Below are 12,832 nucleotides of genomic sequence, written 5' to 3'. Positions count from 1 at the left end.
AACAGCTCCTAGAATGATGAGCTTGACCCCAAGAGGCATGGGAAGGAAATAGGCTTGTCTATATCATGTAATTTCTCAGTCATTTTTAGGGTTGGACACTTGAGATTGCTTGGCATTCCATTGTACATCTGATTTCTGCATTTTTGGCTAAGGAAAGGCCAGGGTTTTGCAACACTTGTTGGGATCCTTGTGGCTCTATGTTTTGATGATGTTTTTCTTCATGCAATTATAAGTTCATTGATGTTTCATGTATGCCATTTCCCTTCTATTTGCTTCTGAAATTAAACAAAAGAGTGACAAAAGGTAGAATTCATTAGCTTGATATGCTCTGCCTGTTAGTTTGTTTAATTTTCAATGTTTTCTTCAGTTTGAAGAGGATTCTTTGTACCCTCTTTCCCTCTTCAGCTCCTCAGCGGTCTTTTCCATTCATTCATTCAATCCAAAGCATCAAAACGATTGCCTTCCTTTCCCCAATCAGAACTCTGCAAAAACTAGGCCTCATCCTCGGACCCAAATTTTCCTTTCCCTTTTTTCCAACAAAACCCTCAAAAACTTAAATCAAATCTTTGCACTTCATACCTAGCCTAAAATTAGTTTTTATTTCATTCATCTCAAGCTCCATTGATTATCTTTCGCTAAGATTGACCTGGAGAGAGCCCTCTCCTGTCCTCGTAGGGCTAGCTACGAGGCTGAGCGTGGTTTGATGTGGACCTAGAACCTTGCCTTTTCAGCCTGAGGTAAATCTAGGATCTAACACCCCTCTCCTTCAAAAAGTGTTGTACTCAACGCCTGAGTTGTTCTGGATGCTTCTGTATAAAATTCTTGTCCTTCCATGTGGAATCTTCACTGGGTCAGTTCTTCCACTTAATGATATTCTTTGAAATTGATCGATTTCGTAGCTTTTGGGATCTTGTTTTCATGACTACTTCAGGTTACAATATGGTTTTTCCTTCCTCGTCAAGTTCTAGCAATATTGTTTGAACTGGGATATTCTCACCTATAACCTTCTTTAATCATGAAACATGGAAAACTAGGTGCACTCGGGAAGATGCAAGAAGCTCCAATATGTATGCAATAGTATCAATCTTTTGTAACACCTTGTATAGACCATAATAATTTGGTGATAATTTATTATCCTTCTTAGCTCGCTCGAGGGAAATTTTTTTGTATGGTTGTAGTCGTAGAAATACCCAGCGACCTACATCAAAACTTCTTTCGCTACAATGTTGATCTTCCTGTTGTTTCATTTTATTTTGCACCAAAGTGAGGTTATCCTTTAAGAGTTTGAGAACTTGTTGTTGATTCTCTATGTGATCTTCCACTGCTTGAACCTTAGAATTTTCTTTTAAAGACAATGCGATGGATGGTGGATAAAGTGCCATAAATGGGGTCATTTTTGTTGTAGTATTGAAGGAAGTGTTATACTACCATTCAACGAGAGGCAACCACTTGACCCATAGTGTCGGTTTATCATATACAAAGCAACGAAGATATCCTTCTAAACATTTGTTCACTATCTTAGTTTTCCCATTAGATTGAAGATGATAAGATGAGCTATGAGCTAACTGAGTACCCAAATATTCCACCTCTTGTAATCCAAAGAAACAATTGGAGATTTTTTCATATAATTGTTTCTCCTCCAATAGTTTGAGCACCCTGTAAACATGTTGAACATGATCCTTCCAAGACATGTTGTAGATTAGTATATCATCAAAAATACTAACACAAATTTTCTGATTTGATGATATCCTGAACGAAGATCTGACTTGGTAAAGTAAATTGCTCCATGTAATTCATCCAATATGTTGGACTCAGTCTTGTCAGTCCTCTGTCAGAGTCAAATTCACCAAGGTTCATTTCTCGTCATTTGCAGTCATCAAATGCCATTTTGGTCAAAAAGAGTCATTTTAATTCTTGAGTCCAGGGTTTTGTTTCCAGAAGTGTGAAATAACGCTTGGCGGCCAGAGGGAGGTTGAATAAGTCTCTTACTTCAAGAGTTTTGGAGAAGAAATCGACAAATTTGTTTTTGTAATAAATTTGCATTTTAAAGTCTTCCATCATGGAGTACTTCGAATACAGGCCCTGGTCATCTTGCTAGGTTCAATATCTCCATCAGTCTATGTAAACAGGAGGAACAACAGTGAAATTATGATTCAGGCCCTGTAAAGTAAACATCCTACTGCAATTTGTTCCCTGTAAACTAATTTGGGATTTTGCCATGGAGCACAATGGGGCTGATCATCTTGTGGACCCATTGATTCAACATGAGGATATCAAGAGTCAGCAGAAGTCTGAGGAGGAGTCAGCCTTCATAGAATCAGTGTTATTTCAAGAACATATTTCCTCGTCCAGCGTTGCTCAAGCTGCCATAATTGAATCCAAGAAACTATGGATTCTCTCGGCCCCTTCTATAATAGTTAGTGTTTTTAATTTTATGCCCTCTGCCATATCTCAAATGTTTACTGATCATCTTGGAGAGTTGCAGCTTGCAGGAGCATCCATAGCTAGTGTGGCCATTCAAGGATTGGCCTATGGAATTATGCTTGGAATGGCAACAACAGTCCAAACTGTGTGTGGGCAAGCTTACGGTGCTAAACAGTACAGCATGCTCGGAGTCATCTGCCAGAGGTCCATGATAATAATGACTGGAACTGCAATACTCCTGGGCATCCTCTACTATTTTTCAGATCCAGTATTGATTGCCATAGGGCAGAGTAAAGAAATCTCTGCTGCTGGAGGTTGCATTCATGTGTCCTCAGATACAAAAATGTTGCTTAACAAAGAGTTTGACCTTCTATCAAGGGAGCTCAAAGTTGTATCCACGATTCTAGAGCATTCTTATGCTGGTTCTATTCTAAAGAATGTTGTGTTTGGAATCTTTGACGACGAAGGGAATCTTGATTCCAAAATGGATGGTTTCCAGCATACGTTGACAGTTGATTTGTATACTCTGAGTTCTGTTCAATACAAATTCAGTCAGGGAAAGTGTACGGTGCCCAAAATTATGCTTCCAGAAGACATTAGACTGTTGCAATTTAAAGCTTTCCATTCCTGGCATACCGAGCTCTTTGTGCATATTAAGGTTGATATTCTTCCAAATCCACGGCTGGAGATTGTTAGTGTTTCGGATCAAACTTTCAATGATGGAGCAACCTGTCATGCTTACGATGAAAGCACATGAAATCAATCCATATCTTATATAAGAGACGGGGCTATCTCATTGGATGGAGGCATGCTGAGGAGAAAAGGTGTTATCGAATGTGGAAATAGGGACGAAGTTGCAGTGAAAACATCGCTCTTTACCTCAACAAAAGAAATTCCGTCGCGTTTTTAGTTGCGAGTTGATATTGAAGAAAATATTGCAAATGAAGAATCACTAGAGTGAAGTCTCTGAGGAAGTGGTGAAGGAGAAGATAGCCAGTCTATGCTTGTCAATCTCATTTACATCTAAGAAATTAAGGAAAGTCGAAGTTTCATGGAGAGAGGGAAAAACTGGTGATTTTTTTGAGACTAAGACTGTGTTATGAGTCTGCGTGGCGCATTGGCTTAGAGCGCAGTGCACATAGGCCACGCGGCGCATTGGGTGCTCCTCCACAGTGCATTTTTTGCACTGACCCAGTGCACTCACCAAGCCCGGCGCACTGGGAGTGCGCGCGCCGCACAGAGCCCCAAGGCTGAATTTTATCATCGATTCATCAAAAAATTCAATTTTTTGTCGGCATCATTTGATCCGCTGCCTATTCTAATCTTCGACGGGGTTAATTTGAGCTCAGATGAGAGTTGATGTGTGTAGAGAATATGTTCATCAACTTATTGTGGGAGAGCATACAACTATGCATGGACAATGGAGAGCTTGACTGTACATGCCTATCTAGCGAAACTGCGTGCTTGTGTGGAGAGACTGCTCGCGTGAATCTAGAATGGAAAATAGAGCTCACTGTGTAGGTTTGAAGTTCCAAGTCTCGGTGATATCCAATTCAAAACCAGCATGCCTCAGAATGTTAGCCAGTCCATCGACCAATCTAATATTTTCAAGGAGTCATCACACAGGGACATTACAATTCTGCAACGTGAATTCAGAGCAATGGACGACCAACATCATCTTAACCAGTAACCAGAAGCTCGAATATGAGGCAAACTAAAGAGCTCTGAAAGGATGTGTGAAGAGCCCATCTGCCATGGCGCTGTAGGAGAACAACGATTGCATGGAGAATCGTTGATCATTGTTACAACAACCCACCTTCCTCTTTCCGGAAACCAGCGCGTGAATGTCAGTTTTTATTTTGAAATAATACAAATTTCAAGCAGACATTTGCATGAAGCCGAGTACCTAAAACTGAGTGAAGTTGAGTAGAGAAGATTAGCGAACTTGAACAAAGGAAGACTGCGAGGATAAATAAGGAACTCAGTAAGTTGGAGGATTACATTCCTTGTATCAAAGACTTGAGAGCCAAACAGAAGGAAATTGATGGTTTGCAAATATTGGTGAATGACTCTCTTGAAGAAAAAGAAATGTGTGACTTAGCAGCTCAGGAACTCCATCTGAGGTTAGAAGAGGAAAGAAACATTCAGTATATGCTGCTTCAGATTTTGCTTCCAAAAGACGATGCAGATGCAAGGGATTGCATATTGGAGGTCAGAGCAGGCACAGGAGGAGAGGAAGCATCATTGTTTGCTATGGATATATTTAAAATGTATGAAAGGAAGCCAGTGCAGCAATATCAGGTTCGGGTGTTTATGGAAAGCTTAAATTTGAAAATGGTGTGCATCGTGTTCCAGTTACGTAAAAATCAGGTCGCATCCATACTAGTGCTGCATCTGTTGCCATTCTTCCTCAGGCTGATGAGGTTGATGTGCAATTGCGCCATGAGGATTTGAGAATTGATACTTATCGATCAGGTGGAGCAGGAGGTCAACATGTAAATACAACGAGCAGTGCTATTCGTGTCACTCACATTCCAACAGGCATTGTCGTAACCATTCAAGATGAGCGATCACAACACAAGAACAAAGCTAAAGCACTGAAAGTTCTATGTGCGAAACTTTATGAAATGGAAAGACAGAGACTCCATTCCAGCCGGTCTAAGCTCCGTTCTGAACAAATTGGCAGTGGAGACAGGTCAGAGCGGATCCAGACATATAATTACCCCCAAGGCCGGGTAACTGATCATAGAGTTGGGATAACTTATCATTCGATAGAAGATATCGTGCAGGGTGAAAGCTTGGATATTTTCTTCGATGCTCTTATTCTGAAACAGGAAATGGATGCAATTTCTTCGTTCAGTGATACCTCCTGATATTGCAATTTCTTCTTGGAATCATCAGAAATGGTCTTATTACATCCAGGTTTTTTAAACAAGTGATAGATATGGTGCACAACAGACCTATGTTGAACAGATTGTATGGGTCAATTTCTGAGGCGCAGAGAATGTTTTTCATTGTAAATACTATTGCATTGATCATTAAATATGTCTTCTAGTCTCTAGATTAGGCTAATCTCCCATGAAAATATTATGTCGGCTGCTATTTTCTTATGAGAAAAGCCCGGGGATGTTGAGCATGCACGAGATGGTCTATTATGCAGTAGATAAAGCTGATCTATTGCATGCTTTTTGCGTTCGCTTTGATGATAGAATAACCAGTAAATCCTGAGGGAATGCACTTTGGTTCAAAACATTAAACTTCGGGGGCGCGCTAATTCTAAGAAGACAATTGGTGGTGGATATGATGACATAAGAACAATCAGAGCCGGGAACTATGTTTATTATTAAAAATTAACTTTTATTCATGTGGCAAATGTAAAATAACGGTCAAAGCACAGAAACGCCCAAATGTAAAATGTATGACAAACAACCGTAGCAGAGAAATAAGCCACGGGGCCTACTTTCGTTTTCAGTTACAATTTCAAAGGATTCACACCTACAGATGTCACTTTTTCAGATCCGAGTAAAAATGTAACGCTGCTCCTTTACAGGCGGTTGGCCTTTCACCTTCTGTCCCACTTTGGGTCGATCGACTTTCCCATATTGAAGTCTATTTATTGTATGAAAATTATGTGTAAATGGTTATGAGTTCTGGAAAACATTGGGAGAGTTGTGAAGGAAAAATTCACTGTACAGTTTTTGACAGGGATTTAATGAAAAAATACAGCTCTGACTCCTGAGATTCTTGTGGTGTGAATTCAGCATTTGTTTTTTCCTTTGTTTCATATGTAGTTTGTTATGTTTCCATTTCATTTCATAATCATTTCTAAATGAATACTTTTAAGTGAGAAAGGCAGAATCCAGTTTGCTGCTCTGCCTTGGGAAGGTATTCATGTTTTGTGTTTTCTTCTGTTTGATAAGGATTCATCTATTGCCCTTGTCAACCTCTCAGCGTTCTTTTCATTCCATATAATGTCAAAATTGAATGCTAAATTTATTTCCTGTCTTGCCTCCTAAGATAATCTGTGTCTCGGATTTAATTTCCCTGCTCATGCTATTCTCGATCCCACGCTACCCATAAAACCCAGTCATTTATCAAATTACCCCTTTCCTATCCATTTACTAGCCTAAAATCAGTTCCCATTTTTAGTCATCTCGCACCCGATTTCTCATTTTATCGAGATTGACTGGAGAGAGCCCTCTCGTGCCCTCGTAGGGCTAGCTACGAGGCTGAGCTTGGTTTGATGTCGCCTTGAGTTTTGCCTTCTTCAGCTTGAGGCAGATTTGAGCGCTAAAATAGTGGCGACATACTGGGGATGAAATGGTTTACTTGTAGATTGTTTTGCCCCAGTTCATATCTCAAGTTCCGATCTAATTGTTGATGGTGGACGATGATCAGACACTGGAAAGGCTGAAAGCATTCACCTGGCGACTCCATTCACTGAAGAATCCAGCAATCAATCCTTCATGGTGACTTCACTGCAGAGAGATCAGTAGCTTTGACATTTTTAAGATGGATCGGATTGCAAGAAGATACGCTCCCATGAGCTGAGATCACATTCCAGGCTTTCTAAATAAAATGCTCAAGGTAGATTGGTCAAAGAAATTTCTTGTGTTCAGAAATGCGGAAGGTAATGACGCTGCTCTTCATCTGGTGAAATTTCACATTCATGTGCATAGATTAAAGATCAATTTTCCTGAAGACTGTTTGATGAAAATTTTTATGGCTACCCTGGAAGATGAAGCCCGATCTTGGTATGAAAGTTTGCCACCTGCTTCCATTTATTGTCTAAAGGATTTTCATTCAATATTCTTTGAGAAGTATAAAGAATCTTATCCATCATTAAATTTAGTTCAGGATTGTTGCAAGCATGCTTATGGTTTTATTGAGAACCTTGAAAAATACTATGAGGATGATAATTTTACGGACAAAGAAATCATGGAAGCATTGTATGAAAATCTGTTTCAGTAGCCTACAGAAATCTTAGAGGAAACTTTGTAGCAGGATCAAAATCAGCAGGTTAAAGATTTCCATATGACTGAAAATGATGGAAAAAGAAGTCCTATTTCAGATCTGGTTGAAATAAATGAGGATATGCAGGAAAATGATGTTCCAATCTCCAAAAATGATGATGATAAACCAGATCGAGAGACGAATTCTGATGAGGAAAAACATGTTGTTCTGGATCTCATAGAAGAGAATTGCATTGTTGAGGCTACCTCAAACGAAGAAAGTAGAGTTACAGGCCTAACTACCCTCATCTCATCAGAACACAACCTCCCTACCAAGGTAATCTAGCCAATTCATGAACAACAAGAGGATATCTTTGTTCAAGTAGGTGAAAAAGTTTCTCTGGATGAATTTATGATAGATGATGTCATGTTTGAGTTTCAAGAATCATCCGAAGTTGCTTTTCTTATGATTAATGAATGTAATAAGGAACATGAAAACCTGGCCATCATATCATATGAAGATAACCTACATTACATTTACACCGCAAAAGATCAAAACATTCAGGATTTCCATTCAGATTCTTCTTCATATGTTTCATGTGCTGAAATGTTTTTCCAAGAAGAGATCTGCTCATCTATTTGTTCAGAATTTTTTGGGGACTAGGAGCAGATTTTTACAAAAGTACATTTTGAAGGGAGATCAGAAGCAGGTGAAAAGGACACCCTTTTCTTTCAGTAGGAAATGGCAATGGCAAATCTTCATGTTTTTCAAGATCCTCTGGCAAGTTTATTGCAGCCAGCAGTGAAAGTGTTTATTGCAGTGTTCAGTGAGGAAGGAGATCATGGTCAACTATGCTTTTGGATGCCCAGTGATCAGTTTGTATTGTTGACCAGAAGATCTGATAGGAAGAATCAGTCAAGAAGACATCTTCTTGATTGGTTGCATTGGCATTTTGACATAGTTTGAGGATATATTGTCTTGTAAGAAACACAGGTGGCCAGGTACTGCCACCAAGCTTTAAATTTTCAATTCAGGTCTTGGTATTTTGAGTTAGTTTGATAGAGTTAAGTTTTTCAGTCATTTCACTTCGCATTGAGTTAGTTTGAGTCAAGTTTCAGTCAATAAATGAGTCAGAGTCTTGTGTGGTTTGTCGAAATAATGACTCCATAGCCCAATGGATGAAGGCACTGTCTGCTCACCCAAAGATCTGCAGTTCTTGGCACCTCCACGGAGCGGCAACTACCATCCCAATTGGAGCCAATGTTAGACTCAGTCTTGTCAGTCCTCTGTCAGAGTCAAATTCACCAAGGTTCATTTCTCGTCATTTGCAGTCATCAAATGCCATTTTGGTCAAAAAGAGTCATTTTAATTCTTGAGTCCAGGGTTTTGTCTCCAGAAGTGTGAAATAATGCTTGCAGGCCAGAGGGAGGTTGAATAAGTCTCTTACTTCAAGAGTTTCATCATCAATAATGCTAAAAAATGATCCTTCTCCAAAACAGAAATCGACAAATTTGTTTTTGTAATAAATTTTGATTTTAAAGTCTTACATCATGGAGTACTTAGAATACAGGCCCTGATCATCTTGCTAGGTTCAATAGCTCCATAATTCTATGTAAACAGGAGGAACAACAGCGAAATTATGATTCAGGCACTGTAAAGTAAACATCCTACTGCAATTTGTGCCCTGTAAACTAATTCGGGATTTTTCCGTGGAGCACAATGGGGCTGATCATCTTGTGGTCCCATTGATTCAACATGAGGATATCAAGAGTCAGAAGAAGTCCGAGGAGGAGTCGGCCTTCATAGAATCAGTGTTATTTCAAGAACATATTTCCTGGTCCAGAGTTGCTCAAGCTGCCATTATTGAATCCAAGAAACTATGGATTCTCTCTGCCCCTTCTATAATAGTTAGTGTTTTTAATTTTATGCCCTCTGCCATATCTCAAATGTTTGCTGATCATCTTGGAGAGTTGCAGCTTGCAGGAGCATCCATAGCTAGTGTGGCCATTCAAGGATTGGCCTATGGAATTATGCTTGGAATGGCAACAATAGTCCAAACTGTGTGTGGTCAAGCTTACGGTGCTAAACAGTACAGCATGCTCGGAGTCATCTGCCAGAGGTCCATGATAATAATGACTGGAACTGCAATACTCCTGGGCATCCTCTACTATTTTGCAGATCCAGTATTGATTGCCATAGGGCAGAGTAAAGAAATCTCTGCTGCTGGAGGTTGCATTCGTGTGTCCTCAGATACAAAAATGTTGCTTAACAAAGAGTTTGACCTTCTATCAAGGGAGCTCAAAGTTGTATCTGTGATTCCAGAGCATTCTTATGCTGGTTCTATTCTAAAGAATGTTGTGTTTGGAATCTTTGACGACGAAGGGAATCTTGATTCCAAAATGGATGGTTTCCAGCATACGTTGATAGTTGATTTGTATACTCTAAGTCCTGTTTAATACAAATTCAGTCAGGGAAAGTGTACGGTGCCCAAAATTATGCTTCCAGAAGACATTAGACTGTTGCAATTTAAAGCTTCCCATTCCTAGCATACCGAGCTCTTTCTGCATATTAAGGTTGATATTCTTCCAAATCCACGGCTGGAGATTGTTAGTGTTCCTGATCAAACTTTCAATGATGGAACAATCTGTCATGCTTACAATGAAAGCACATGAAATCAATCCATATCTTATATATAAGACGGGGTTATCTCATTGGATGGAGGCATGCTGAGGAGAAAAGGTGTTATTGAATGTGGAAATAGGGACGAAGTTGCTGTGAAAACATCACTCTTTACCTCAGCAAAAGCAATGTCGTCGCGTTTTTAGCTGTGAGTTGATATTGAAGAAAAAATTGCAAATGAAGACCGAAAGGGTACCGAGCCCTGCTTAAACTCTTTTGTCTTTACTTGGGTTGGGTCCCCGCCTCGTATTAGGTACCACACGAGCTACTCATTCACGTGTACTGGTTGGTCTTCTCATCAGGGGAATAACATCACTTGTGTCTCGTTGCCGCGATTCGATAAACAAGTATGTCTGGAATAGATCCAGTCAAGGTGCCAACCAGGAATATATATATATAGATAAGTATGTCTGGAATAGATCCACTAGAGTGAAGTCTCTGAGGAAGTGGTGAAGGAGAAGATAGCCAGTCTATGTTTATCAATCTCATTTACATCTAAGAAATCAAGGAAAGTCGAAGTTTCATGGAGAGAGGGAAAAACTGGTGATTTTTTTGAGACTAAGACTGTGTTATGAGTCTGTGCGGCGCATTGGCTTAGAGCGCGGTGCACATAGGCCGCGCGATGCATTGGGCGCTCCTCCACAGTGCATTTTTTGCACTGACTCGACGCACTCACCAAGCGCGACACACTGGGAGTGCGCGTGCTGCACAGAGCCCCAAGGCCGAATTTTATCATCGATTCATCAAAAAATTCAATTTGTTGTCAGCATCATTTGATCCGCTACCTATTCTAATCTTCGACGGGTTAATTTGGGCTCAGATTAGAGTTGATGTGTGTCGATAATATGTTCATCAACTTATTGTGGGAGAGCATACAAGTATGCTTGGACAATGGAGAGCTTGACTGTACATGCTTGTCTAGCAAAACTGCGTGCTTGTGTGGAGAGACTGCTCGCGTGAATCTAGAATGGAAAATAGAGCTCACTGTGTAGGTTTGAAGTTCCAAGTCTCGGTGATATCCAATTCAAAACCAGCATGCCTCGGAATGTTAGCCAATCCATCGACCAATCTAATATTTTCAAGGAGTCATCACACAGGGACATTACAATTCTGCAACGTGAATTCAGAGCAATGGACGACCAACATCATCTTAACCAGTAACCAGAAGCTCCAATGTGAGGCAAACTAAAGAGCTCTGAAAGGATGTGTGAAGAGCCCATCTGCCGTGGCGCTGTAGGAGAACAACGATTGCAGGGAGAATCGTTGATCGTTGTTACAACAACCCACCTTCCTCTTTCCGGAAACCAGCGCGTGAATGTCAGTTTTTATTTTGATATAATACAAATTTCAAGCTGACATTTGCATGAAGCCGAGTACCTAAAACTGAGTGAAGCTGAGTGGAGAAGATTAGCGAACTTGAACAAAGGAAGATTGCGAGGATAAATAAGGAACTCAATAAGTTGGAGGATTACATGCCTTGTATCAAAGACTTGAGGGCCAAACAGAAGGAAATTGATGGTTTGCAAATATTGGTGAATGACTCTCTTGAAGAAAAAGAAATGCGTGACTTAGCAGCTCAGGAACTCCATCTGAGGTTAGAGGAGGAAAGAAACATTTAGTATATGCTGCTTCAGAGTTTGCTTCCAAAAGACGATATAGATGCAAGGGATTGCATATTGGAGGTCAGAGAAGGCACAGGAGGAGAGGAAGTATCATTGTTTGCTATGGATATATTTAAAATGTATGAAAGGAAGCCAGTGCAACAATATCAGGTTCGAGTGTTTATGGAAAGCTTAAATTTGAAAATGGTGTGCATCGTGTGCAACGTGTTCCAGTTACATAAAAATCAGGTCGCATCCATACTAGTGCTGCATCTATTGCCATTCTTCCTCAGGCTGATGAGGTTGATGTGCAATTGCGCCATGAGGATTTGAGAATTGATACTTATTGATCAGGTGGAGCAGGAGGTCAACATGTAAATACAACGAGCAGTGTTGTTCGTGTCACTCACATTCCAACACGCATTGTCGTAACCATTCAAGATGAGCGATCATAACATAAGAACGAAGCTAAAGCACTAAAAGTTCTATATGCGAAACTTTATGAAATGGAAAGACAAAGACTCCATTCCAGCCGGTCTAAGCTCCATTCTGAACAAATTGGCAGTGGAGACAGGTCAGAGCGGATCCAGACATATAATTATCCCCAAGGCCGGGTAACTGATCATAGAGTTGGGATAACTTATCATTCGATAGAAGATATCGTGCAGGGTGAAAGCTTAGATATTTTCTTCGATGCTCTTATTCTGAAACAGGAAATGGATGCAATTTCTTCGTTCAGTGATACCTCCTGATATTGCAATTGCTTCTTGGAATCATCAGAAATGGTCTTATTACATCCAGGTTTTTTAAACAAGTGATAGATATGGTGCACAACAGACCTATGTTGAAACAGATTGTATGGGTCAATTTCTGAGGCGCAGAGAATGTTTTTCATTGTAAATACCATTGCATTGATCATTAAATATGTCTTCTAGTCTCTAGATTAGGTTAATCTCCCATGAAAATATTATGCCAGCTGCTATTTTCTTATGAGAAAAGCCTGGGGATGTTGGGCATGCACGAGATGGTCTATTATGCAGTAGATAAAGCTGATCTGTTGCGTGCTTTTGGCGTTCGCTTTGATGATAGAATAACCGGTAAATCCTGAGAGAATGCACTCTGGTTCAAAACATTAACCTTCTGGGGCGCGCTAATTCTATGAAGACAATTGGTGG

General features: G+C 40.1%; 1 protein-coding gene and 2 pseudogenes across 1 annotated transcript; all 3 read left to right on the top strand.

The window, feature by feature from the left end:
* The first annotated feature begins 2,218 nt into the window (after window positions 1-2,218).
* LOC149210703 (protein DETOXIFICATION 5-like) lies at window positions 2,219-3,181 on the top strand. The gene has a single exon (XM_089399059.1). The coding sequence runs from the start codon at window positions 2,219-2,221 to the stop codon at window positions 3,179-3,181; it is 963 nt and encodes a 320-aa protein (XP_089255185.1).
* A 975-nt stretch (window positions 3,182-4,156) lies between these two features.
* LOC149210702 (peptide chain release factor 1, mitochondrial pseudogene) lies at window positions 4,157-5,460 on the top strand (annotated as a pseudogene).
* Window positions 5,461-11,490: 6,030 nt separating this feature from the next.
* Window positions 11,491-12,500, top strand: LOC149210701 (peptide chain release factor 1, mitochondrial pseudogene; annotated as a pseudogene).
* Window positions 12,501-12,832: the final 332 nt, after the last annotated feature.

The sequence above is a fragment of the Pinus tabuliformis genome, chromosome 1_2 (assembly GCF_031772625.1).
Source record: "Pinus tabuliformis cultivar Carrire ecotype Pingquan chromosome 1_2, CPIR1, whole genome shotgun sequence".
Classification (NCBI taxonomy): Eukaryota; Viridiplantae; Streptophyta; class Pinopsida; order Pinales; family Pinaceae; genus Pinus; species Pinus tabuliformis.
This window is presented reverse-complemented; position numbering and strand designations above follow the sequence as displayed.

Coding starts and splice junctions, on each gene's coding strand:
- LOC149210703 (XM_089399059.1), top strand. CDS start 2,219: ATGGAGCACAATGGGGCTGATCATCTTGTGGACCCATTGATTCAACAT.